Genomic DNA, 27,803 nt, shown 5'->3' on the forward strand with positions numbered 1-27,803 from the left:
ACCAACTCTTTACCCATTGTACTACACTGCCGCCCACAATTATTATTAGAGGTATGTCGCTCTTCAAAGGACCACCATTACCCTTAATAATAACAGCAGTGTTAACTGAGTTATATCTCTCTTCCAGGACCACCATTACCCTTAATAATAACAGCAGTGTTAACTGAGTTATATCTCTCTTCCAGGACCACCATTACCCTTAATAATAACAGCAGTGTTAACTGAGTTATATCTCTCTTCCAGGACCAGCAGTGTTAACTGAGTTATATCTCTCTTCCAGGACCACCATTACCCTTAATAATAACAGCAGTGTTAACTGAGTTATATCTCTCTTCCAGGACCACCATTACCCTTAATAATAACAGCAGTGTTAACTGAGTTATATCTCTCTTCCAGGACCACCATTACCCTTAATAATAACAGCAGTGTTAACTGAGTTCTATCTCTCTTCCAGGACCAGCAGTGTTAACTGAGTTATATCTCTCTTCCAGGACCACCATTACCCTTAATAATAACAGCAGTGTTAACTGAGTTGTATCTCTCTTCCAGGACCACCATTACCCTTAATAATAACAGCAGTGGTAACTGAGTTCTATCTCTCTTCCAGGACCACCATTACCCTTAATAATAACAGCAGTGTTAACTGAGTTCTATCTCTCTTCCAGGACCACCATTACCCTTAATAATAACAGCAGTGTTAACTGAGCTCTATCTCTCTTCCAGGACCACCATTACCCTTAATAATAACAGCAGTGGTAACTGAGTTCTATCTCTCTTCCAGGACCACCATTACCCTTAATAATAACAGCAGTGTTAACTGAGTTCTATCTCTCTTCCAGGACCAGCAGTGTTAACTGAGTTATATCTCTCTTCCAGGACCACCATTACCCTTAATAATAACAGCAGTGTTAACTGAGTTGTATCTCTCTTCCAGGACCACCATTACCCTTAATAATAACAGCAGTGGTAACTGAGTTCTATCTCTCTTCCAGGACCACCATTACCCTTAATAATAACAGCAGTGTTAACTGAGTTCTATCTCTCTTCCAGGACCACCATTACCCTTAATAATAACAGCAGTGTTAACTGAGCTCTATCTCTCTTCCAGGACCACCATTACCCTTAATAATAACAGCAGTGGTAACTGAGTTCTATCTCTCTTCCAGGACCACCATTACCCTTAATAATAACAGCAGTGTTAACTGAGTTCTATCTCTCTTCCAGGACCACCATTACCCTTAATAATAACAGCAGTGTTAACTGAGCTCTATCTCTCTTCCAGGACTACCCTCTTGGTCACCAGTTCCTTCCTGGATGCCTTTCAGAAAGTGGCCGACTTGGCCACTGGGACCCGAGGTGAGCGTCTCCCTCTCGTCTTCCTTTCTCTCTCTCTCTCTTTCTCCTCTTCTGTCCTTCTGTATCCCTCTCTCCCCGCCTCCCTCTGTGCAGAGTTGGGGAATTGTGAGGGTCATGGGAGCGTGTCTGTATGGTCTTGGCGGTGTAGGACAGGTACTGCGTGGGGGTGGGGGGTGAGTAAACAGGCACCCCAGCCCCCCCCCCCCCACCGCCACCCGGACCTCCCGTTCTGCGCGGCTCCGGTGACACACCTGTGGATTATTGATGACCGCGAGGAGCCGAGCGTTGCCACGGCGCCCTGTTCAGGCAGCGTTTACCAGAGGCACTGCTCTGTGTGCGCGAATGCGTACAGTGTGCGCGCCTGCACGCAGCGTGTATGTGACTGTGTGTGTGCGTGTGTGCGTGCGTGCGTGCGTGTGTGCGTGCGTGTGTGTGTGTGTGTGTGTGTGTGTGGCTGTGTGTGTGTGTGTGTGTGTGTGTGCGTGTGTGCGTGTGTAGGTGTGTGTGTGTGTGTGTGTGTGTGCGTGTGCGTGTGCGTGTGTCTGTGTGTGCGTGCGTGTGCGTGCGTGTGCGTGTGTACTCTGCTGTAATGTCAGTGCGTGCAGCTGCAGTGCACAGAGATTGGCCGTAATGCTCTTATCTGTCGTAAGCCCATTACAGTAAAGAGATGCCGCGCCCCGGCCTCGGGTCAACAGGTCGGCCAATCACAGGGCGCCGGATCGCCGGGGTAACGGCGGCCGACGCGCACCTTCGCAGCCTGGCTTTTTCCACAGCCGCGCCGGAGCGCCGCCCCGGCCTAATCCAGAGCAGGGCGACAATGGCGGCTCCGCGCCGGGGCTAGTGTTACACGCGGCGCATTCGCGGGGGAAACAGGAGCGCTCTTTGTCTATTGTCCCCCCCACCCCGCCCACCCCCCCCCCAAACGGCCCCTCCCGAACAAAGCGGCCGTCTCTCCAACCTTCTCAGAGTGGACAGAGTTACGCCACGCTCGTCTTCCCTTACCCTCACCTGCGGCTGCAGGAGACTTTGGGTCAGAGTAACAGTGCAGTTTTAGGAGAGCGCTCCTGAGCCTTCAGAAGGCTGTTGGGTCACAGTAACAGTGCAGTTTTAGGAGAGGGCTCCAGAGCCTTCAGAAGGCTGTTGGGTCAGAGTAAATGCGTTTGAGGCGTCAGCTTCTGAGGCTGTGGGTCAGAGTAACTGCAGTTTAGGAGGTCCAGAGCTTCGAAGGCTGTTGGGTCAGAGTAACAGTGCAGTTTTGGGAGAGGCTCCAGAGCTTCTGAAGGCTGTTGGGTCAGAGTAACAGTGCAGTTTTAGGAGAGCGCTCCAGAGCCTTCAGAAGGCTGTTGGGTCAGAGTAACAGTGCAGTTTTAGGAGAGGTCTCCAGAGCCTTCTGAAGGCTGTTGGGTCACAGTAACAGTGCAGTTTTAGGAGAGCGCTCCAGAGCCTTCTGAAGGCTGTTGGGTCAGAGTAACAGTGCAGTTTTAGGAGAGGGCTCCAGAGCCTTCTGAAGGCTGTTGGGTCAGAGTAACAGTGCAGTTTTAGGAGAGCGCTCCAGAGCCTTCTGAAGGCTGTTGGGTCAGAGTAACAGTGCAGTTTTAGGAGAGCGCTCCTGAGCCTTCAGAAGGCTGTTGGGTCAGAGTAACAGTGCAGTTTTAGGAGAGGGCTCCTGAGCCTTCAGAAGGCTGTTGGGTCAGAGTAACAGTGCAGTTTTAGGAGAGGGCTCCAGAGCCTTCTGAAGGCTGTTGGGTCAGACTAACAGTGCAGTTTTAGGAGAGGGTTCCTGAGCCTTCTGAAGGCTGTTGGGTCAGAGTAACTGCAGTTTTAGGAGAGCGCTCCAGAGCCTTCTGGAGGCTGTTGGGTCACAGTAACAGTGCAGTTTTAGGAGAGCGCTCCAGAGCCTTCAGAAGGCTGTGTGTGTGAGATGAGTCAGCCTGGTCAGAGCAGGTTAAACCGGTCAGTCGGTTAGACCTGTCAGAGTGACGTTGTCGGTCAGAGTTTAGACGTAGTTTATGCAGGTCTGTTCTCTGGGCTTTCGATGAGAGTGCTGTTAGTGTTGAGTGGTTAGCCCTTACTGTGGTGAGGTTTTACGTCTAATCCCGGTCAGGGTACGGTTAGATGATCAAAGTCAGAGTATGTTCTAGGTCCCATTTTGACTGTAGTTTATGCAGTTCTGTTCTCTGGGATTTTGTGATGAGATGCATTTTAGTGTTTTAGTTTTTGCCCCTTACTGTGGTGTTTGGTTTTACTGCTGAAGGAGTATAAATCTCTTTAATGTGAGCTTGTGACATCCCCAAGTACTCTGCCTCCGGTTGAGGCTTTTAGAGACTGAAAATTTCAGGGAGCGGGAAAAATCTCATCCCATAATTCCTGGAGGGGGAGGGAGGGGTCTCTGTCAGCGACAGGTCGTTGCCCGGGGCGGGCGGTCACAGGCTCCGCCCCTTTAGCCTCGGAGCTCCGTGCAGAGACGAGGCTCCCGTCGGCTTCCTATGTGCTGTCAATCAAATTTTTTTTGTTTGGCAAGCACTCGCGGAAGGTTCTCTCGGTGCCAAACCTGTCGAGACCGGACAGGGTGTCAGCGCACACGCGAGGGGGGTAGAAACCGCCGCGGAGTCTGACGCGCGGGGAACGTCTCGAAAGACGCGCAGGCCGCGACTCGCCTCTCGTTCTTAATCCGCCCGTTGCCCAGGCAACATGCTAATTGGGTCATTTGAATGCGGTGAATTGGCGTCCGGAGTTAATGACCTCATAAAGGGACGGTTTTAATCGGTGTGTTTTTGCGAGGAAGAAATCAACGTGACGGGTAACCTCCGCTCCCTGTGGAATAACCCAGAGCGCAGCTCGGTTGCCCCCGGCGACGTGCTTCCAGGCCCCTCCCCCAGGAAGACGGAGCTCAGCCTTGGCTTGCTCCGTCATGCCACGGCGGTTCATTACTTGGCAGACCGGCCCCCAAAAGAGAAGCTGGAGTTCAAGGTTGTTTGTGGCTGTCAGGCTCTGGAAGTGCCTGTTAAATTGCTGCTGACTGAGAGAGGCGGCTCCTCGCCTGGGCTGGCCGTCCAATCGGAAGCGCGTCGGTTTGGTTAAGACCCGCCCCCGCTGGGTTCTGCCCTGGCGGTCCCTCCCTCTCCTCCTCGCCTGACCTGTGCCGAGCGAGCTGGCACAAAATGGCCACCGTGCATCACCCAGGTGGGGTGAGTTTCCCTCTGAGGGTATGACTGATCTGAAAGGAGCTGCTTAAATGGAGGCCATTCTGGTTTTTAGATGTGTGCACGGTTTGGCTGGCACGGCTCCTCTCTTGTATGTACTGCAGTTTCCTGTCCCACATCTCTAGCACTTGCCTTATATATTCTGAAGGAGCCTGTGGACCCTGTCTTCTTGTAGAGCTGCATGCTACACAACGCAAAAAGCACATGCTGTGCTATACTACTCTGTGCTACGCCACTTTGCAAATAGCAGTTATCCATAAACGTGCTATGCTATGCTACTCTCGGCCGTGGTGCATGGTGTAAATAGCACAATCATCCACAAACGTGTTACGCTGCACTACTCTGTGCTCTGCTGTGCTATGCTACGTTATGCTATGCTTCCCAAATAGCGCACAAGTCCATACTGATGCTATATTGTATTAAGCTATGCTACATAATGCTGTGCTACACACTACAGGATATAGTTAAGCATTGGTGTTTCTCCTGCTGTTTTTGGTCTGTAAGGATCTGCTGTCAGACCCATAGAGGGTTCCTGCTGTCAGGCCCCATAGAGGCTTCCTGCTGTCAGGCCTCATAGAGGCTGTCTGCTGTCAGGCCTCATAGAGGCTGTCTGCTGTCAGGCCCCGTAGAGGCTGTCTGCTCTCTGACCCCATAGAGGCTGCCTGCTGTCAGGCCCCATAGTGGCTTCCTGCTGTCAGGCCTCATAGAGGCTGTCTGCTGTCAGGCCTCATAGAGGCTTCCTGCTTTCAGGCCCCGTAGAGGCTGTCTGCTGTCAGGCCCCATAGAGGCTTCCTGCTGTCAGGCCCCATAGAGGCTGTCTGCTGTCAGGCCCCATAGAGGCTGCCTGCTGTCAGACCCCATAGAGGCTTCCTGCTGTCAGGCCCCATAGAGGCTGTCTGCTGTCAGCCCCCGTAGAGGCTGCCTGCTCTCAGACCCCATAGAGGCTGCCTGCTGTCAGGCCCCATAGAGGCTGTTTGCTGTCAGGCCCCATAGAGGCTGTCTGCTGTCAGACCCCAAAGAGGCTGCCTGCTGTCAGGCCCCATAGAGGCTGCCTGCTGTCAGGCCCCATAGAGGCCCCATAGAGGCTGTCTTCTGTCAGACCCCATAGAGGCTGTCTGCTGTCAGGCCCCATAGAGGCTGCCTGCTGTCAGGCCCAATAGCGGCTGTCTGCTGTCAGGCCCCATAGAGGCTTCCTGCTGTCAGGCCCCATAGAGGCTTCCTGCTGTCAGGCCCCATAGAGGCTGCCTGTTGTCAGGCCCCATAGAGGCTTCCTGCTGTCAGGCCCCATAGAGGCTGTCTGCTGTCAGGCCTCATAGAGATTTCCTGCTGTCAGGCCCCATAGAGGCTGCCTGCTGTCAGACCCCAAAGAGGCTGCCTGCTGTCAGACCCCATAGAGGCTGCCTGCTCTCAGACCCCATAGAGGCTGCCTGCTCTCAGACCCCATAGAGGCTGTCTGCTGTCAGGCCCCATAGAGACTGCCTGCTGTCAGGCCTCATAGAGACTGCCTGCTGTCAGGCCCCATAGAGGCTTCCTGCTGTCAGGCCCCATAGAGGCTGTCTGCTGTCAGGCCTCATAGAGGCTGTCTGCTGTCAGGCCCCATAGAGGCTGTCTGCTGTCAGGCCCCATAGAGACTTTCTGCTGTCAGACCCCATAGAGGCTGTCTGCTGTCAGGCCCCATAGAGACCTTCTGCTGTCGGGCCCCATAGAGGCTGCCTGCTGTCAGGCCCCATAGAGGCTGTCTGCTGTCAGGCCTCATAGAGGTGTCCTGTTCCAGAGCAGGCTGGTTTGAGTGCGGTCCTGTTCCAGAGCAGGCTGGTTTGAGTGCGGTCCTGTTCCAGAGCAGGCTGGTTTGAGTGCGGTCCTGTTCCAGAGCAGGCTGGTTTGAGTGCGGTCCTGTTCCAGAGCAGGCTGGTTTGAGTGCGGTCCTGTTTCAGAGCAGGCTGGTTTGAGTGCGGTCCTGTTTCAGAGCAGGCTGGTTTGAGTGCGGTCCTGTTCCAGAGCAGGCTGGTTTGAGTGCGGTCCTGTTCCAGAGCAGGCTGGTTTGAGTGCGGTCCTGTTCCAGAGCAGGCTGGGGCAGTTAATGGTCATTTTCCGCCTGCATCTGTCAGAGGCGTGCCTGGCAGGGCAGTTGACAGCTTGTAACTCCGCCCCCTTCCTCCCAGCTGTCCGGAGCGTGGGGGGCGGGGGGCTCTGAGAGCCAGCTGGCCCCTCTGACTGGGATCCCCCAGCAGCAGACACCACTGGACACATTCCAGACATGCGGGATTATGGGAGGGGGCAAGGCTGGGCCACACGTCCTCACAAGGCATGTACATGTGTTTGTCTGTGTGTGTGTGTGTGCGTATCTGTGTGTGTGTGTGTGTGTCTGTGTGTCTTATGTGTGTGTGTGTGTGTTCCTGGGTGTGTGTTTGTGTGTTTGTCTGTGTGTGTGTGTGATTTCCTCTGTGTGTGTATGTGTGTGTGTCCTTATCTGTGTGTGTTCCTGTATGTGTGTGTCTGTGTGTCCGTGTTCCTGTGTGTGTGTGTGTGTGTGTGTGTGTGTGTGTTTTATGAACAGCTGCCCTGAGCCCACTGACCGTTCTGTCCATAAACAGCCCACAGCCCACAGCGTTGGCATGGGACTCTGTATCAGAATGACTGGTGTAAAAGCAGGATGCGAAGAGATGAGCCGGTTAAAAGAGGATATCGCTGTTTCCTGCGTGACAAGGCTCCCTTTCTTTAGCCGTTAGGGTTTTAGAGGTGGTTAGTTTCGATTGTCTGTGCGCACCTCAGTGAAATGCGCCGGAGTAAAAGCAGACAGTGCTGTCCAGACACTCAGGGCTGCTGAACTTTATTCATTTATATGTCCAGACAGAAGGGAAAAACGGGGGCGAAGGGCGGGGGGGGGTTGGTCGAAACGCAAGCACAAATATTTGGCAGGCGAGAATTTGACTCCCCTGGTGCTCGTTCTGGCTATCCGTCTCATTCGAGGGGCGCTGACTTGCGGGTCCGGTGTTTTCTGCCAGCACGTTTCCCAGGGGGACTCTAATTTTGGGGCTCCGCTTTGGAGGCCCCGATTTGGAGACCCCGCTTTGTAGACCCTGGTTTGGAGACCCCCGCTTTGTAGACCCCGCTTTGGAGGCCCCGCTTTGGAGTCCCCGCTTTGGAGTCCCCGCTTTGTAGACCCCGCTTTGGAGTCCCCGCTTTGGAGACCCCGCTTTGGAGACCCCGCTTTGGAGACCCGCTTGGAGACCCCGCTTGTAGACCCCGCTTTGGAGACCCCGCTTTGGAGTCCCCGCTTTGGAGTCCCCGCTTTGGAGACCCCGCTTTGGAGACCCCGCTTTGGAGACCCCGCTTTGGAGACCCTGGTTTTGGAGGCCCCGGTTTGGAGGCCCCGCCTTGGAGTCCCCGCTTTGTAGACCCCGCTGTGGAGACCCCGGTTTGGAGGCGTCACACTTCCGTGACCCTCCCTCCAAATACCCTGGCTAAGTAAGTTACCCGTCGCTGGCGTGGCCGTCGCTGCTGCAGCTGGCGCGGTTGCTAAACGACGAGGCCAGGCCTGGAAATCTGGAAATCTTCCCCAGGTCCAGCTGTCTGGGTTCGGCCACTTCCTCCCCCCCCCCGAGCACGTGTCATGGGCTCGCCAGCGCCGAGGCGTACCGTTGCCACGGTAACCGCTCTCGAAACCCAGGCGAGACCGGCTCCCGAATGCGAGAGAGGCGAATCCTGAAGACCGCTGCACCCGCATCGTGATTTCGGTTTTCTTCCCCCCCCCCCCCCCCCTCCTCCTCCTTTTGATTTTTTCGCGAGGAAGGACTTTGTTGCTCTTGTTTTCTCCGATCGGGAGTCGCCTTTATGTTGCGCTTTCTTGACTGGCGAGGAGATGAAAGTGGTCTTTGTTGAGCGTGCCGGGGGGGGGGGGGGGGGGGGGGTGCAGGAAGAACCGCGCCGGCCAATCGGCCTCCTGCTCGCCGGCGGGCGGCCGCTTCCTCTCGCCGCCTGTTGCTAGGGGACCTGTGGGGGGTTTTCGTGACGCGATCAGTTTGCCGCGCCCGGTCCTGGTTCTAGCGTTGTTTTTACTGAAGTGGTGGGGGGGGAAAGCGAACGCGGTAAAACGGCGAGGTCAGATTAGCGAGCGGCGTCTGTGAGCTGGCGGGGTCGTGCACGGCTTGTCGAACCCTGCATCACTCCTGCGTCTCTCTTGCAAGGGGCCCCGAGTCGCACGCAAGCAGCAAAAACAGCGCAGTGGAACAGCACAGTACATGGGAACAGCACAGTTAAACGGCACAGTATGACACTGCAGTATGACAGCGCAGCACAATAGCGCAGTATGACAGCACAGTGGAACAGCACAGTACGACAGCACAGTACAGGGGAACAGCACAGTATGACACTGCAGTATGACAGCGCAGTTAAACGGCACAGTATGACAGCACAGTGGAACGGCGTAATTAAACGGCACAGTATGACACCGCAGTATGACACCGCAGTAAGACAGCACAGTGAAACAGCATAATTAAACGGCACAGTATGACACCGCAGTATGACACCGCAGTAAGACAGCACAGTGGAACAGCATAATTAAACGGCACAGTATGACACCACAGTATGACACCGCAGTAAGACAGCACGGTGGAACAGCATAATTAAACGGCACAGTATGACACCACAGTATTACACCGCAGTAAGACAGCACGGTGGAACAGCATAATTAAACGGCACAGTATGACACCACAGTATTACACCGCAGTAAGACAGCACAGTGAAACAGCATAATTAAACGGCACAGTATGACACCACAGTATTACACCGCAGTAAGACAGCACAGTGAAACAGCATAATTAAACGGCACAGTATGACACCACAGTATTACACCGCAGTAAGACAGCACGGTGGAACAGCATAATTAAACGGCACAGTATGACACCACAGTATTACACCGCAGTAAGACAGCACAGTGAAACAGCATAATTAAACGGCACAGTATGACAGCGCAGTCAGACGGCTCCGCGCTGGGCGGAGGTGGCTGGGTAAACTGCGTAGGTGAGCGTGGCACAGCCCCAGCGGGGGGGAACACTGGCAGCCTTTGTGGCCCGACACGGGCGCGGACTCTGGGTCAGAGAGGGCAGAGACACAACAGGCCCTCTGTGGATGTAGGAAGGAGATCAGCGTAATGCTCAGTCACACACACACACACACGCACACGCACACGCACACTCACACAGTCACACACACACACACGGACCAGCATTTAGTGCTCAGTCACACAGTCCACCTTTTAGTGCTCAGTCTCAAACACACACACACACACACACAGCAGTGTTTAGTGCATGGTCTCTCACAGTCCAGTGTCTTTGCCGCTAATTCACGCCACGTTAGGTTCCCGAGAGCTTGTTTCGTCTGACGGAACGCGTTTGAGGTTTTCCGGCTGGTGATGTCACCCCCCTCAGCTCCTGCCCATTCGGCGAACGAGCCGAAAGGCGTAGCTGGGCGAGCGAGCTGCGGGGCATCGTCATGGTGACATAGCGGTTGTCTCAGCCCTTGTTTACAGGCCTGAAGGCGATGATGTGGGTCTGTGTGAATCGGCCAAGAGCAGCAGCTCTGTGTGTACTGGCTGATCCACCGACATCATCGCAAACTATGACCTGAAATACACACACTGTCCACCATCTACAGTACGAGCTCTCAGAACCTGAAATACACACACTGTCCACCATCTGCAGTACTCAAGACCTGAAATACACACACACTGTCCCCCATCTACAGTACGATCTCTCAGGACCTGAAATACACACACACTGTCCTCCATCTACAGTACTCAGAACCTGAAATACACACACTGTCCTCCATCTGCAGTACGAGCTCTCAGAACCTGAAATACACACACTGTCCCCCATCTGCAGTACTCAAGACCTGAAATACACACACACTGTCCCCCATCTACAGTACGATCTCTCAGGACCTGAATTACACACACACTGTCCCCCATCTACAGTACGAGCTATTAGGACCTGAAATACACACACTGTCCTCCATCTGCAAAACGAGCTCTCAGGACCTGAAATACACACACACTGTCCCCCATCTACAGTACTCAAGACCTGAAATACACACACACTGTCCTCCATCTGCAGTACGATCTCTCAGGACCTGAAATACACACACTGTCCACCATCTACAGTATGAGCTCTCAGGACCTGAAATACACACACACTGTCCACCATCTACAGTATGAGCTCTCAGGACCTGAAATACACACACTGTCCACCATCTACAGTATGAGCTCTCAGGACCTGAAATACACACACTGTCCCAGATCTGCAGTACGAGCTCTTAGGACCTGAAATACACACACACACGGTCCTCCATCTGCAGTACAAGCTCTTAGGACCTGAAATACACACACTGTCCTCCATCTGCAGTACTCAAGACCTGAAATACACACACTGTCCCCCATCTACAGTACGAGCTCTCAGAACCTGAAATACACACACTGTCCACCATCTACAGTACGAGCTCTCAGAACCTGAAATACACACACTGTCCACCATCTACAGTACGAGCTCTCAGAACCTGAAATACACACACTGTCCACCATCTACAGTACGACCTCTTAGGACCTGAAATACACACACTGTCCCAGATCTGCAAAACGAGCGTCTCAGAACCTGAAATACACACACTGTCCACCATCTACAGTACGACCTCTTAGGACCTGAAATACACACACTGTCCCCATCTGCAGTACTCAAGACCTGAAATACACACACTGTCCCCCATCTACAGTACGAGCTCTCAGGACCTGAAATACACACACTGTCCACCATCTACAGTACGAGCTCTTAGGACCTGAAATACACACACTGTCCACCATCTACAGTACGAGCTCTTAGGACCTGAAATACACACACTGTCCTCCATCTGCAAAACGAGCTCTCAGGACCTGAAACACACACACTGTCCCCCATCTACAGTACGAGCTCTCAGAACCTGAAATACACACACTGTCCCAGATCTACATTACAAGCTCTCAGGACCTGAAATACACACACTGTCCCCCATCTACAGTACGAGCTCTCAGAACCTGAAATACACACACTGTCCCCCATCTGCAGTACTCAAGACCTGAAATACACACACACTGTCCCCCATCTACAGTACGATCTCTCAGGACCTGAAATACACACACACTGTCCACCATCTACAGTACGATCTCTCAGGACCTGAAATACACACACACTGTCCACCATCTACAGTACGAGCTCTCAGGACCTGAAATACACACACTGTCCTCCATCTGCAAAACGAGCTCTCAGGACCTGAAATACACACACTGTCCCCCATCTGCAGTACGAGCTCTTAGGACCTGAAATACACACACTGTCCCAGATCTACATTACAAGCTCTCAGGACCTGAAATACACACACTGTCCCCCATCTGCAGTACGAGCTCTTAGGACCTGAAATACACACACTGTCCCAGATCTACATTACAAGCTCTCAGGACCTGAAATACACACACTGTCCCCCATCTGCAGTACGATCTCTCAGGAGCTCTCCTGGCCTATATGCAGATTATGCGCAAGGGGAAGTGGACAGTGCATTGTGGGTAACAGGAAATGGTAGGGAAGTGGAGCAGAAAGGGTTTCGGGAGCAGCGGAGGCGTATCTGCTATTCTCTCGCCCCTCACTCAGGAGAAGCGGCGTTTCTCCTGTCCGAGTCTCGGAGGAAATTGATGGGGGGGGGGCCGGGGGTTTGGGCGTGGGGGGGTCTGTGGGAACCGCGGGAAGGAAGCGTGATGCACTCTGTTTTCAGAAGACGCACACGCGGGGCCTTCCAGGAAACGGGGCCTGGCGCTCCTACCCCCCCGCCCCCCCCTTCTCCCCCACGTCCCGCGACGGTGTCCGAGCGTCCTTCTGGGACGGCCGCTCTGGGACCCGGCGCCGCGGTATCACACGGCCGAGGCCACGCGGGAGAGGCACCCGGAGCGGACCCGTATCCAAAAAACCGCAGCCCGCGCGGGACCCCCCGTTCAGTGACCCCCCGTCCCCCCCGCGTGTGCCAGACGGTCTCTGAGCGAACCCTGTCCTCTCTCTCACACTCTGTGAGCGCTGACCTTCCCGGGACCGTGACCTCTGACCCCCGCCGTATCTGCTTTCTGGAAAACGCGAGTTGAAGCCGATAACAGCGGCCAGAGCAGAAAGCAGAGCGACCCGAATCACATCCCTCACAAACAAACACACACAGACGCACACACACACACAAACACCCACACACACACACACACACACACACACAGAGTACACAGACGCACACACACACACAGACACGCATACACACAAACACCCACACACACATACACACACACACAAATTTTGGACAGGACACCGTCTGACCAAATAATCGATGTTCCCCTAAAGGGAGATGACCCTAAAACTGCTCCCATAGGCAGCCACTGGGACAGCTAGCGTGTGGGCTTCAAATGAGTGCTTCCACACAAATCTGGTGAACGGCTTTCAGTGACAGAATTAAATGAATATTGTACATCTCTGAAAGCAAACTCAACCATGTTTTAGACGCAAAAGTGCTTTACTGCTGTAGCCAGTCAGCTACTCGACTAGCCAGCTGGCTAGATATAGTGAGCTAGCTAAACATCACAGACCAGAATGGTACAGCCGGGTCCAGCCCGGTCCAGCATGGTACAGCCTGGTACGGTCTGGTCCACATTTATTCATTCAGAAAACTCAAAGGTAACCATCTCCTCTTCACTTTACTGTGCGTGACCACGTTTCGTTGTGGCAGCACCATTAACCGAATACGCGTGTGCCAGAGCTGGGCGTGTCCAATCAGATTACAGTATGGCAAGCCAGAGAGCGCCATATTTCATCAGCGCTGAGTGGAACTTAACGGAAACGTGCCAGCACTCTGTCTGAAATCCAAACAGCAGGAAATAGAGCGTAAAGGGTGGAACAGAGGGAAGGCTGTGACTTTGGACGTGTGTGTGTGGGGGTGTGCGCAGTGTGTGTGTGTGCGTGTGTGGTGTGTGTAGGGTGTGTGCGCTCTTTATCTAGTAATAATGCGATGGTCACACCCTTATGCAGATACGAGCAGTACAGTGCATTGTTCCGCTGTCTGCTGGGAAAGAGAGGTGTATAAAAACATATTCACTGTCTGCAAACAATGATGCAAACACCCAGAGCACTACTGATATGAGACGGCTCTTCTAAAAGTACATCAGATTACTCCTCATGATGTAGGTATGGAGAGCTCTTCTCCTGTTTAATACAGTGTGTATATGTACACTGACTGCTTTTCTGTTTAATGCAGTCTGTATATGTACACTGACTGCTTTCCTGTTTAATATAGTCTGTATGTGTACACTGACTCTCTTCCTGTTTATTACAGTCTGTATATGTACACTGATACTCTTCCTGTTTATTACAGTCTGTATATGTACACTGATACTCTTCCTGTTTATTACAGTCTGTATATGGACATTGACACTTTTCCTGTTGATTGCAGTCTGTATATGTACACTGATACTCTTCCTGTTGATTGCAGTCTGTATATGTACACTGATACTCTTCCTGTTGATTGCAGTCTGTATATGTACACTGATACTCTTCCTGTTTATTACAGTCTGTACATGTACACTGACACTCTTCCTGTTTAATGCAGTCCTGCTCTCGGCTACTTGTGTTTACTTCTGATTTAAATATCAGCCCATGCGTGCTGCTCCTGTCCTCAGCCCTGTGAGAAAAGCAGGTCTGTCAGCCAGTGAAGTCATTTCCATGTTTCATTTGCCTCGAGCTCCCATGATTCAGTGCAGTGATGTCTGAGGCTCAGACGAAATGTCTGCCGGAACTTGTGTTGCAATGGCAACAAAATAAAAAATAAAAATAAAGACAGGTTTGTGACTTAAGAAAGGATGTTAACAGTTCATTTTTTTTTCTTAAGAGAAAAAATTCTCATTGCAAAAAGTGGTGGATTCACCGTGCGTTTTGGACATCAGAAGAAACGTGCGTTCGCGTCTGTCTGCGAATACAAAGCAGTGAAGCAGTCCCAGCGTCATAACGACTCCTCGGCCCTTATTCTCTGTCTAATTATCACCCGTGTCGATCGCTCTGCCCTCGCTTCTGTCGCTCGGCGCGGCCAGTAAGCGAAGTTAGCCGGCGGTCGGACGGTTCAGGTGCGTTTCCGCTGGCCGGTGTCACGCGCGCGTTCAGCATTCACGAGCTGAACCTTCCGTGAGTCACTGAACCGCGGCGGTGCTTCGTAAGAGATCCAGTGTTCGGTGCGCTGTGTTATTTTCCTCTGCTTTTGTGCCAGATGAGAGAAATTACTAAAGGAAACCTCCCCCTCCTCCCCCCCACCCCCGCCTTCCCGCCACCCCACCTCTCGTGTCTCTGTTTTCCCATCCTTAAACATCCCTTTCTGTTTCACTGATTACAAAGCAGCCATAGAAGAGCCTGTACAAACTCGGTTGCCCTCGGCAACCCAAGGCTGTTGATTTCTTGCGGGGTAATTACCAGGGCGTGAGTTTTTTTTTCCAGGTTAATATTTACACTGATTAGACGGCGGTGTAGTGTTACGGCTAGGGAACTGGGCTTGTAGCTGCGAGGTTGCGGGTTTGATTCCCCCCGGCGGGGCACTGCCGTTGCACTCTTGAGGTAGGGTGCTCAACTTCAGAATTACTCCAGTAAAAATATCCGGCTGCATAAATGGACTGCGAGTAACAGAATGCCGTTTGTGCGAGCGCGTCCGTTGAAAGCCTGAAACGTAAATGTTGATTTTTCAGACGGTGACGTTCGAGTTTGCGGCCGAACGTTTCTCCCCTGCTATCTGCTCTCGAAGCGTACAGGAGCTCCAAAACAGTGTGTGCCTGTGACACCTTCTTCAGCTCTCCTCCTCTTCTCTCTTCTGTTCTTTTTCTCCCTTTGTGGACGTTCCTCCCTTCGCGGGGCAAGCTCGGGGGGAGAACGGGATTAACGCGTAAAAAGGCTGGACCCCGGCATCTCTGCTTTCATCTCTGCAGTCCAAGGGCGCTGAGCGAGTTTAGGTCGTCCGTCGTCCGTCTGAGCTTTGTAAACAACAGATGCCAGGGTGATAACGGCCAACGTCGAGGGCCATGCTGAATACGTTTCAAATTTATCTCCCATGCTTAAGCGTGTCATTTACTACACTGCCCTCGTTCTTCCTGTTTATGCGTGTGTAAACTTCGCACACCTCTCGTTCCGTACGTTCATTTTTAGGTTTGTTCGTGGAGAGGGGGGCGGGGGGGGGGGGGGTCCTATCTTGGTGAAAGGCCTGTTAGCGCTGCTTCTGTTACAGTGTTTCCTACCCTCCCCTTCTCTGATTGGCTGAGCTGGTTGCCGTTAGCGACTGTGATCCCTTCATGTAAAATTAAGGGATGGCGGCGTTCCCTCTCTCCGGCTGTTCTCAACCGGCATGCCAGCGGTGTCCCTTTGCCTTTTAGGTCATAGGTCATGTGTGCTCGACCCTGTCTGTACCAATCTGAACTCTGCTAACTCTGACCGAATCAGAGTTCAAATGTTAAAGATTAACCGCGTTTGGCTTCTGTCAGTCTGCGGGGCGGCCTGTCATTTCGGGTTTCACTCATTCGGAGTGGCTCGCTGCGCTAAGCCAAGCAGAAGCAGAGCACATTTCCTTTCCTCGCGCTGGCGTTCCTTCACGAGTCTGTCCGTTTCCTCAAAATGAAAAAAAAAAACAAGTCAAGTGTTTTGCAAAAACGTTCCAGAAGTATCTGGAATGTTCCAGCTAGCACAAAAACAGCGGTGCTTCTAGAATCTTCTTTTTCCACCAGAGATGCGTCAGCGTGTGGTCTGAACGGGACACAAGACTGAAAATGACTCACTGCAGAGCAAACGTATGGGCAAATGAGATTAGCAGTGCTGTCATGTAAGTCAGCAGACGGCTCTAAGGTGCTCGGGTGGGCAGTGTGGCTCGAACCGCTCGATTCGCTCGGAGGAACTGAGTGCGTGCGGTCTCCCAGGTCCTCATCGATTGGGTGCGAAGGGCAGAAACCTCGACCGAAAGAAACACGTTTTTTTTAGGATGATGTGCGAATGAAGTTTTTGGCGAACTTTGCCACAGTCTTTCTCTGCAGAGAATGTGAGGTGTTAGCTGTCAGTGGGCCGACGGCTTTCGCAGTCCATGTGGTGCGTAGTTATGAATGTGTTCGCGCCGACGCACGATCCTGCTGAATTGCCCTCACCCTCCCTCGCTTTAAAAAGCGACTTTTGCAAACTTCGGGCAAAAGGCCAGCAGCCTTTGGTCTTCCAGTCCCGAGAACAGAGTGTCCTGTGTCCTGTAAAACGTTATAAACATTGCATTATGTGTCACTTGACGCAGTGTGAGCACTGGGATGACAGTGCAGTGTAAATGCTAGATCCCTCAGCGGCTGCGGGTTTGAATCCCATCACAGGGGCTGCGGGTTTGAATCCCAGCTCAGGGGCTGCGGGTTTGATTCCCAGCTCAGGGGCTGCAGGTTTGAATCCCAGCTCAGGGGCTGCGGGTTTGATTCCCAGCTCTGGAGCTGCGGGTTTGAATCCCAGCTCAGGGGCTGCGGTTTGATTCCCACTCAGGGGCTGTGGGTTTGATCCCCTCAGGGGCTGTGGTTTGATTCCCAGCTCAGGGCTGCGGGTTGATCCCAGCTCAGGGGCTACGGGTTTAAATTCCCAGCGTTAGGCTCTGCTGGTTCCATGAATCCCAGAATCAGGTAGCTGGTTTGCTGATTTCCATGGCTACAGCGAGTTTCAGAATTAGCGCTAGCTGCTCTGCTGGTCTCCCATGGCTACAGCGAGCTTCAGAATTAGCGCTAGCTGGTTTGCTGATTTCCCATGGCTACAACGAGTTTCAGAATCAGCGCTAGCTGTTGTGCTCTCAGAGTTGCGGTAGCTTTGCTGGCACTGAGATAGCCACTGAAAGGCTGAGGAGTGGTGTGGTTTTGTAATGTTCCTAACGTGCTATTAGCTTAAAATTTCCCATGTGTTACTAATCTACCTAATTAGCATAGCATGGATTAGTGCTTCTCTCTCTCTCTCTCTCTCTCGCTCTATTTTCAGCTTGCCCACTGGATCAGCTGGCACTTCTAAACCTCTGCGTTCGCATTCTTAAGAGCCTTTGTAGAATCAAGTGCCGTGTTGTCGAAGCTCAACTGTTGGAGTGGTCCTTACGGTCACAGCCGGCGAGCTTCCGTCTGCAGCCGAGGCTTCTGGGGCACTGAGTCCGTCATCCAGCCGAGTGCATGTAGGCTAGGTGGAGTAGCGGTTCACGTCCCATAACCAACCAGCCATTTCAGAGGGAGAATGACCGCTGGACTGATGAACGGATGTCACTGTGCTCAGTCAGAATGTTAATTATCACAAGGCTGCGGTCTTCATGGTTCGAGGCTGAAGCGGTTCGACCAGTTCGCTCCACGAAGCCTTTGTCGTGTTTGATTGAAGTCACTCGGTCTCTGTGATGATGTTTTCTGGCTTTGACTCTGGCCTTAAAATCCTTGGCTGCCGCTGCCTCGGTTTGGGGCGTAGCCGACCGGCTTCGTTCATAAATATCAACAAACCGTAAGCCGCAAATTAAGCTGGGTTTTTTCCGAAGCCGAGCAGGGGTTTGATGTTGCGTTTCGGTCGCCGGGGAGTCTCACGACCGCTCATTTTTCCATCCGGAGACGAGTCGTTACATTACATTACAGGCATTTAGCAGACGCTCTTATCCACACAACTTTTTTACATAGCATTTTACATTGTATCCATTTATACAGCTGGATATATACTGAAGCAATTTCGGTTAAGTGCCTTGCTCAAGGATACAACGGCAGTGTCCTTACCCGGGAATCGAACCTGCGACCTTCCGGTTACAAGCCCGGTTCCTTACCCACTGTGCTACACTCCGTCCGTGAGTCGCGAAGCTGTCATTGACGGCAGAGCGTTGGATGTGCTGGATGGGTTCAGGAGGGGGTAGTTACTCCCAAAGCTGTGGCTCCACCCCCCCCCCCTCCCTCCTCCTCCCCTTCCAGGTTTGGAAACCTCTCCTCGGCTCGAGGATGAGAGAGAGTTGTGTTTCTGAGGAAATGGTCGGAGCGTTTGAGAGAGGAGGAGTCCCCCCCCCCCGCGCATGCCATCACTCACACGCCATGCCTCGCCTCGTCTTTTCTGTCTGCCTGGTCTTTTTGGAAATTCTCTGGAAATTTCTGAGAATCTTAGCGCCTCTGATCGGCAGTAACAGCAGGATGTTCATCCGCCGCAAACTCCAGAGAAATAAACAAGTGGATAACGGTAAATGGTTTTTTAATGAGCCAACCGTCAAGCGAGTGAGAAGCAGGGGCGGCTAGTCCGTTGGCGTTGTGCTTGCTGCAGACGTGGTTGTTCGGTGGCGTGTGACTTTTTAAAAAGGCCGTACGCTGCGACTCCCCCGCTGGCACGCCTGGGCAGACGGCGGGTTGAGCCCCGCCGTTTATCCGCTCCGCCTTTGAGGCGAATCACCGGGTCGCCAGGAGAACCGCGGAGAGCCAGCGTTAGCAGCATGGGCTGCACGGCTGGCATCGCTTCTGAATCTCGTTTCTACCGCGTAAACATTCACGGGGGTTTTTTGCTTTGCTGATTTTAGGTACGTCGTTACTTCCTCTATATCTTGGGTATTACTGCAGGCCGTTTTTTTGCGGTTCATGCCTACGTCGCTGCCCGATGGGAAAAGTGGCCACGCCCGGGACGCCGAGGATCATGGGACCGAGGGAGGGGGGTATGGTATGGCAGGGCAGTGTGGGTACTCCTTCTCTTTGAAGTAGGGGCCTTTGATGGGCTCCGTCCGACAGGAGAGATTAACTGCACGGGAACTTCCCACCCCCCCCACCCCCCACCCCCATTCCCCGGGCCTAACGCTCCTAAATCAGTAACCACACACCCCACCACCCCCCCTGGGTGGAACGATGCGTCGCGTTCTGAGCCCATCAATCACGGCGACGCGCACAGGACCCCGCCCTGCCCCCCCCGCGAGCCTCGAGACGAAGGAAGCAGCGGTGGAAACGGCAGGCCGATCTCGGAGAAGCTCGCGGGTGTTTCCGCGGCGGACGGAAAGATCCGGAACCTGCCCGTTTCTGCGCGGTTGAGCGCTCGGTGGCGGTGGCACAGGACCCAACACGCCCGCCGTGCGTGCTCGGAGCCTGTCGCTGGGTGAAGCGTGACTCACGCACTTGACATGCCACCTCCCCCCCACCCCCCCACAGCGTGCCCCACCCAGCCCAGCAGCAGTGGCGGTTCTGTTCTGGTTCAGCAATCTAAAAGCAGTCCTGTTTATCCCCTTTGTTTTCCTGCTGATAAATAAAATGCGTTAATCCGTCGCGAGACCCTAAATCTCTCTCTACCCCAGCGTCTTAGGCCATGGGTGTGTCATAAGCACACTCGCAATCCAGAGCTGTTTGCGCAAAACAGCCAGATGCCAGTCAGCCCGAGAGGCATTCGGGCTCTGAAGATCAGCATTTCCCTAAATAATCCGAGTGGGAAAATCAGAGAGGACTGTAGCCGTTCGTCCCCCAGCCCGGGGCGCAAACTGCCAACCTGTCGGTCCTGTTTGCCAGCTCACGCGTGTGCCCCGCCCGTCCGCCATCTTGGCCTCCTTCCTCCGAGAGGCCTCTCCCATTTCAGGTGTTCTCGGGTTACCTGCCGTTACCGGGGCGACACCCTTCCCGAAACGCGCCCTTTGTCCCGGGCGCTCTCTCTCAGCGCGCTGAGCTTCACTCAGAATCCCAGAATGCCTGCGCTACTGTGCGCAGATGCTCAGTGTTAGATGTGGGCGGGATTAGGCGCGTCCAGTCCCGTCCCGGCCTCGCAGAAGGCTTCCTCTGATTGGTACGCGGGCAGCTGTCCCGGTTCGTGTTTTCGGCGTGGAGAGGCGCGTTTAAGATCCTTCCGGAACAGACCGGGTGCGGGACGGCAAAGCGTCTTGGCGGTAGACGATGAGTGGAACTGGGAGGGAAAATGTGATGTCACTCCTGTCCCTTCTCCGAAACCGAGACTGAAATGTGCCATAGGGGTGTACCGAGCGGGTGTCCGCTTTGGGGGTCTTTAACCGTCAAATGGGCTGAGGACTGGAGTTTGAAGATGAAACGCATAGAGAAAGCAGTTCACTCTGTTTAACGAGTCATTAAATTTCTCCTGTTTCATATCAGTACCTGGATGATGGACCTCCTCATTCAGATGCATGTGCATACTCCACCTCCTCACTGACATTTGGACTGGCCCATAACTAGACCCTGTGAGATCTTGCACCAGCCCAGCCCAGCCCAGCCCAGCCCAGCCCAGTCTGGCCCAGTCTGGCCCAATCCAGTCCAGTTCAGCCCAATCCAGCTCAGACCAGACCGTTCCAGTCCAGCATGCTGGACTTGTGAAAGACTTTGAGATGACTGACCTATCTTTGACTGATTCTTGGGCCCAAACGCCTTGCGTCAAGACTTCTTGATTTTGATTGGTGGTTGTGATGTGGGGGCAGAAATGTGATTTCGTTTCAGATTTCAGCGTCCTCCGGAACGGTCGCTTCCAAAAGATATGCGGGTAGGAAATTGCTTAAATGCCGCTTGCGGGGTTTCTGCGGTGATGCATCTCGCTTATGGAGGGAAGAGCTCGTATTTTACCCGTGACTCGGGCTTGGCGTTCCACGCTGTGAGTGCTTTGAATCAGCTCTCTGTTTGCTTTGCAGTCCTCACTGAACTTTTGACTGTGCACTCACAAATCAGTCAAAACAACTCTGCAAATTCACCCCCCACCCCCCCTCGTCTGTCCTAGGACAGGAGTCTCTTTGTGGAGTCGTGCGTTGGGGCGGGGGGGGGACCTTTGTGATTTTCGATGAAGGCCGAATGTTTTTCTTCAAGCTTTTCTTCCGCTGTCTTCTGATGGCCTCATCCCGCCCCGGCCTCCAGTGCCAGAGACGCATTCCCCGCAATCCCGCTACCTCGGGCCAGGACGAAATTCCCGCTCCAGAATTCTGTCACCGTGCCTGGAGTTTCCCCTACCGTTGGCGACGGAATAGTCTGGATTCCCAGACGGTCCGATCGGGAGAGGTCTTGGGACACACTGGAAGCAGCGCTTACCGTAGCAGAGATAGGCCGCACCAGGGACATGCAGCTTAGCCATTGGTCAGATTCTCAGAGGGGCGGGTCGTGGATGTGGGGTATATTTGACACATGCCTTCTCTGACTATTCAGCCCCTTCCAGTGTGGTCTCTCCTAGTTTATGTTCAAATTGCCTCTTTCAATCGCAGCGCTGATGTGATTGGTGGGGAAATATTGGATGTGCGAGGACAAGTGGGCGGGGTTATCTCTGAGGTTTAAGGCTGGAACACAAGCCTGTTTACCAATGTTTTTCTCCCCTCCATCAGCACATACTTTCTCTTCTGTCCGTAAAAACAGGATCATAACTCATCTGTCCCATTTGTTTTTTTGTTTTTTTTTAACAGCCCACAGCTCACACCACGATTGAGCGTCCTTCAGGGCTGAACACACACACACAGCGCCGATGTTTCCAGGGTTTTAATGGGGCCGGCAGTGATTACATTTGCATTTGCAGTTTAGGAACTTTCCACACGCTCTCACCCGGAGCGCCTCACACAGCTTCCATTCATTTTGAGCCGCTCGGGCGTTTACCGAAGCGCCTCGCTCTGCCTGGGAACCCAACCCGCAGATCTGGTGTTGGTTTGGCTCGCTGTTACCAGAGGAGGCTTCAGTCTGACTCCCAGGCCGCTGGGGTGAAGGGGTCTGGAGGACAGAACGGTCTGGGACTAGGAGGCCCGAGGGATATAGAGGCTCAGGAGACCCTGAGGTCCAGGAGACCCTGAGGTCCAGGAGACCCTGAGGTCCGAATGACCCTGAGGTCCAGGAGACCCTGAGGTCCAGGAGACCCTGAGGTCTTGGTGACCCATTGGTTCGGATGACTCATCGGTCCGGATGCTTGTTAGGTTTGGATGACCCATTGGTTCGGATGACTCTGAGGTCCAGGAGACCTTATGGTCCTGTTGACCCATCGGTCCGGATGACCCTGAGGTCCAGGTATCTGATTCATGGTGACTGAGGGACTCTCATGAGGCTGAATCTCTGCAGTGCTCTCTGGAAGGGGCTGAAGGTTGGGAGGGGTTAGTGTATCACTTAGGTTTACAAAAGAAATGCTCTCTCTCTTACTCCCCCTCCTCTCAGTCATTCACTAACACACTCAAACACACACGTACACATGCACACTCACTCACACACACACACACACACGCGCACACACACACTCACATGAACACACGCCCACACGTGCACACACACTCACACACACATACTCTCTCTCACACGCACACGCACACTCACACACACAAACACAGCTAAAGAGGGTATAGTCTTCCCTCTGAGCATAAAGCCTTGGCCACTCAGGAAGCTGGGTATTGTGTGTCAGGATGGCACAATGGCCTTTTTATGGGAGCGCAGGAGGGCTGGGTTTTAGGGCCAGACCGGCTCATCTACTCCCTGCCCATTATTATATCCTGCTGACACATGAATGGAAGTCCCCCCTTCGCTCTGCTACTGGCTACTGCTTCAACCTGGAGGAATCCATTGACGGAGAAACGGGGCAGTTCTTGCTCAGCTCGGCTCTGCCAGTGAAGTACGGCACGGTCTGTCGTCCCCCTCTCTCACCCCGACCTTTTCCTTAATGCTGCACCATGGGGATAACCGCTGCCCAATCCGATCGCAGCGAGCTGGGAGACTGCTGTCGGGAATTGCAGCAGTCCTGTGCAACCCTTGGAGGTGGGGGGGGCGGAGTTTGGGGATGTGATGTCACAATGCTGTCTGCAGGTCCCTTTGCACCGGCTGCGCGTGATAGAGTTGCACAGTGAGCTGGCAGCCTCTTCCGCCCACACGACCTCTGACCCTGGAACACCCAGCCAAATGGCTTTATTGGGTCTGCACGCGCTCACTGAGCAAAGACCGGCGCAAGAGTTCTGTGCTGTTTGCCAAGCACACTCTCGCGCGATGCACACACGTTCGTTCTCACATGCACACACACGCGCACACACACACACATACACACACACGCACACACTCGCTGGACTGAAGGCAGGTGCCCCCAGTGCGTTGGTCCGCTGCAGTTGCTCCTGCCACATTGCTAATGTTTTTTTCCATGAGCGGATTCTTGCTCCCGACGCTGTCTTTAAGTGAAATGTGTGTCGCGTTCGTCTTGTTTGCAGCCTGTTTGCCGCCTCCGTTTTCCTCTTAGGTCTGCCTGCCCTGGCCGGGCATGTCTCTCATGGTGCTTTGTTGTCACATCTTTAAATCTAACAACGTTCAGCTTTTTCACGTACTTTATCTGGAACAGCTGAGAGAATTAAATCAAAGGCTGTTATCAGAACCTGGGCAGGATCTAGCCTGTGATGTGAGGGTGCTCTTTTTGTGCATTTTTACTCATCGAACTGAAATATACATAGTGTTTGTCTGTATTTGACTGGTGCCTGAGCTTCTTCATATGGGCTACATGGAGCTAGCATCGGCTGCTTCTGTATTTCTCAGACAGGTGTCCTGGGCAGGTGTGCATTAGCACAAGGTTCTTGAAGTTACACTTTGCAGTGTTAGCTAGCTTGTACATCATTTCTTAAATGGCACGTGAAACACACACACACACACACACACACACACATACACACTCACTCATACACGCACACACACGGATGGAGGTGGAGTCTCTGCTGGCTTTGTTGGGGGTATGACTGACATCTGCTGAAATCAATGGGAAGCCAATACAGTGATGAGTGCTCTGTCTGCCTCTATTGACCCGCCCTGCGGCAGTTCCTGATCACTGTAACCTGGATAAACTCCGGCAACTTCCCTCCTGTGCAGAAACCCACACAGACCCCAGACCTCCGCACAGCCCAGACCCCAAACCCCAGACCTGCCACCCCTGTGCTCACTCATTAGAACCCACAAGGGTTCGGTAAAACAAGACAAGCCCAGCGTCACACGATTGTGTCAGCGGCAGAGGTTTTGCCAGTTGTTTAAAGTGTGTTGTTTAAAGCCGTTTGAATTAACGTTTTACTTCCCTTTTTGTTTTGTAGGGGCGACAAAGGAGATCGGGTCTGCCCTCACCAGAATGTGTATGAGGCACCGGAGTATCGAGTCCAAACTGAAGCTCTTCACCTCGTGAGTCTGCTTACTGCCTTGTTGCCATGCTAACAGTATTACCACCATGCTAACAGTATTACCGTCGTGCTAACAGTATTACCACCATGCTAACTGTACTGCTACATTGCTAAGAGTATCATCATCATACTCGTAGCATTACCACCATGCTAACGGTACTGCTACCATGCTAACAGTATTAGCACTACGCTATCACTATTCTCGCCATTCTAACTGTGTTACCGCCATGTTGATAGTGTTGCCGCTATGCTAATAGTACTATTACCATGCTAACAATTCCCATCATGCTAACAGCATTACAATCATGCTAATAGTGTTATTGCCATGCTGGCGCTGTTACCACCACATGCACAGTATTACCGCTCTGCTTTACTCAGTATTACTGCCATGCTTTTAGCATTTGGTCTTTCCATGCTGCTGATCTGATGTCTGTGGTGCCCTAGTTACAGTCCAACTTAACAATGAATCAACCACCCAACAGGTCACTAAAATCCTGCTTTAAAAATATAACGGCTGTAAAAATATAAGCCTTTGCAGGTTTGGTGTGAAGCGTTCTGCCATGCATGTAGAAAAGGCTCAGCACTGTGACAGTGCCAGCACGCGTCTCCACGGCGATCGTGATGGAGGTCGCTCCCAGTATACCAGTTGAGTTGAGCGTTGGCGGGGCAGAGAGAGGGTGAAATGCAGAATGTAGTGGAGGGAGGGCCTGGTGAGTGATTTAGGGGTGAAGCTGTGGGTGCAGGATCCCCCCCCCCCTCCAGGGAGATCTGGGTCCTAGAGGAGGTTCTGTTCTGGGAGGCTCAGGAGATCTGGGTTCTGCAGGAGGTTTTGTTCTGAGAGGCTCAGATCCGGGTCCTGGAGGATGTTCTGTTCTGAGTGGCGTTCAGATCAGGATCCAGGAGGAGGTTCTGTTCTTGAGTTCTGGATGCTTGATTGTAGAGAAGGAGAAGAGTAGAAGTTGTCGACGGGAAGCGTTTCTGCACAAGAAGACAGAATTTCTAATGTGCTGATTACTGATCGTCGGGGGAAATAAATGCGGAATTAGACCTCTTTGCCATGGTTCTCCTCATTACTTTACCTGTGTAGGCGAGGCCTGCATAAAGTGGTTTTCAGTTTTAATATTAGAATTCCAGAGTGACTCAGCCTAATCCACTTAAGCCAGGTCATCATCATTATTTCTCTTAAGCATTTGGCAGCTGTATAGAATCTCACAGAGGAAGGAAAGGAGAGGAGTGATATTGACAGTTGATTAACGTACCGATTGCGTGCTGATCGACGCCCAGACGTGTTGACCGACGCCCAGGCGTGTTGACTGACGCCCAGGCTTGTTGACTGACGCCCAGGCATGTCGACTGACCTGTCCTCTCCGTTTCGGCAGGGCTCTGACCGAGAGCCTGATCAGCCCCCTGGAGCTGAAGATCGAGGAGTGGAAGAAAGTGGCCAGTCAGCTGGACAAAGACCACGCCAAAGGTACCGCTTGCCCCGCCCACCTGGGGCCCCTCCCCCCGGGGCCCCGCCCCTCAAAACGCCCCGCCTTCAAATCACTGCCCCTCCTTACTTACTCAGCTTACAAGTAATACGGGTAATACGAATGTTTGGTCCTCAGTGCAGGTCATACAGCAGACAATACCATCCATAAACTGGTGATGTACTACATTAACCAGTAACCTCTCTGTTCCGATGGGGAAGTGATTACTGTTACATGGCAGTAGAATTTGTGTTGTATTATTACAGGTGAGAGTTGGCTGTAAGTTGTTTTGTTACATGTGATAGAATGGTTTTCAGTTTTGTTACATTTTGGTGCGAGAATTGTTTTGTTGCAGGTGACAGTAAATCTCGAGTCGTGTTGCTACAGGTGAGAGTAGATTTTGAGTTGTTTTGTTACGGGTGCAATGATTTGAGTTGTTTCGCCTTGTCCTGTTGCAGAATACAAGAAAGCTCGCGCTGACATTAAGAAGAAGTCTTCAGACACCATCAAGCTGCAGAAGAAAGTGAAGAAAGGTGAGGAAAGTCAGCACTGTGGCGTACGACACGAAGCCATCGATTATCCCGACCGGCCGAGATTCGCCCCGCAGGGCAACGGGCTGCCCCAGGAGTCGCGTTACACAAACGCCGCTCGCGCTTTAGCGGAAGGGAAACCGGAGTTCCGGACGGCTTCAGTCTGTTGGTCGGCCCCTCCCTTTTCTCGTCTCCGTGGAGATAAGGCCGCGGCCTCTCTTGCTGGTGCCGTGAAAGGCGTCGCCTGACGTCCCCCGCCGTGCCAATGGCGTTGCGTTTCGGCCGTCGCCGGGGTAACCGGCGATAATCACGCCGGCCTGCCCGGACGCTGAAGCCGCAGTAGGGGAAGTGTAGCCGGAGCTGCGGCTACGCTAACGCTAGCACGGTTATCAGGTTGCGGCTGTCGTGTGAGGAAGGTGCGGCTGTTCACCTGCGGGCGGGGCTTAGACGCTGCTGATGCGGCAGGTCAGGTTTACCCCACACACGGGGGAGAGAGGGAGGGAGAGAAGGCGAGAGGGAGAGGGTAAACATTTTTGTTGTGTGTATCACTTCAAAACGCACTATGACTTCTGATAATTCAGATAACTGATTTTCAGTCCCTGAACATCAGTTATCAGTTATCATGGAGTGTAAAACCAATTGAAATGTGTGTTCTTAGCGCACACTCAATTCTACTGCTTCTGATTGAGACATTCAGAATCCGAAAATCAGCATTTTTTGAATCGGGGAAACCTCCCCTCCCTGGTGTTGGTGAGTCTCATTCCAATAGCTGAGAGAGAAAAACGTCAGTGGTAAGGCGAATGTTAGCATTAGCGTGCTATCCAGGACACGGCTCTCTCTGGTGCTGAGGTAATGGAGGAGAGCTGGTCTGATGTGTTAGCATTAGCATGCTCTCGAGAACATGGCTCTCACTGGTGCTGAGGTAATGGAGGAGAGCTGGTCTGATGTGTTAGCATTAGCATGCTATCGAGAACACGGCTCTCTCTGCTGCTGAGGTAATGGAAGGAAGAGAGCTGGTCTGAGGCATTAGCATTAGCGTGCTAACGGGGACACAGGTCTCTCCTGCTGAAGTAATGGAGAGATCCATTGCT

General features: G+C 52.9%; 1 protein-coding gene across 2 annotated transcripts in view; it reads left to right on the forward strand.

Moving 5' to 3' along the window:
* mtss1 (MTSS I-BAR domain containing 1) overlaps positions 1-27,803 on the forward strand; it is a 67,894-nt gene that overhangs the window by 19,213 nt on the left and 20,878 nt on the right. For both annotated transcript variants that reach the window (XM_064304009.1, XM_064304010.1), the window contains exons 3-6: positions 1,283-1,356; positions 24,630-24,714; positions 26,093-26,184; positions 26,641-26,715. In XM_064304009.1, coding sequence (XP_064160079.1) covers positions 1,283-1,356; positions 24,630-24,714; positions 26,093-26,184; positions 26,641-26,715 — 326 coding nt within the window. The remainder of the gene's footprint in view (positions 1-1,282; positions 1,357-24,629; positions 24,715-26,092; positions 26,185-26,640; positions 26,716-27,803) is intronic.

Source organism: Anguilla rostrata, chromosome 13 (assembly GCF_018555375.3).
Source record: "Anguilla rostrata isolate EN2019 chromosome 13, ASM1855537v3, whole genome shotgun sequence".
Classification (NCBI taxonomy): domain Eukaryota; kingdom Metazoa; phylum Chordata; class Actinopteri; order Anguilliformes; family Anguillidae; genus Anguilla; species Anguilla rostrata.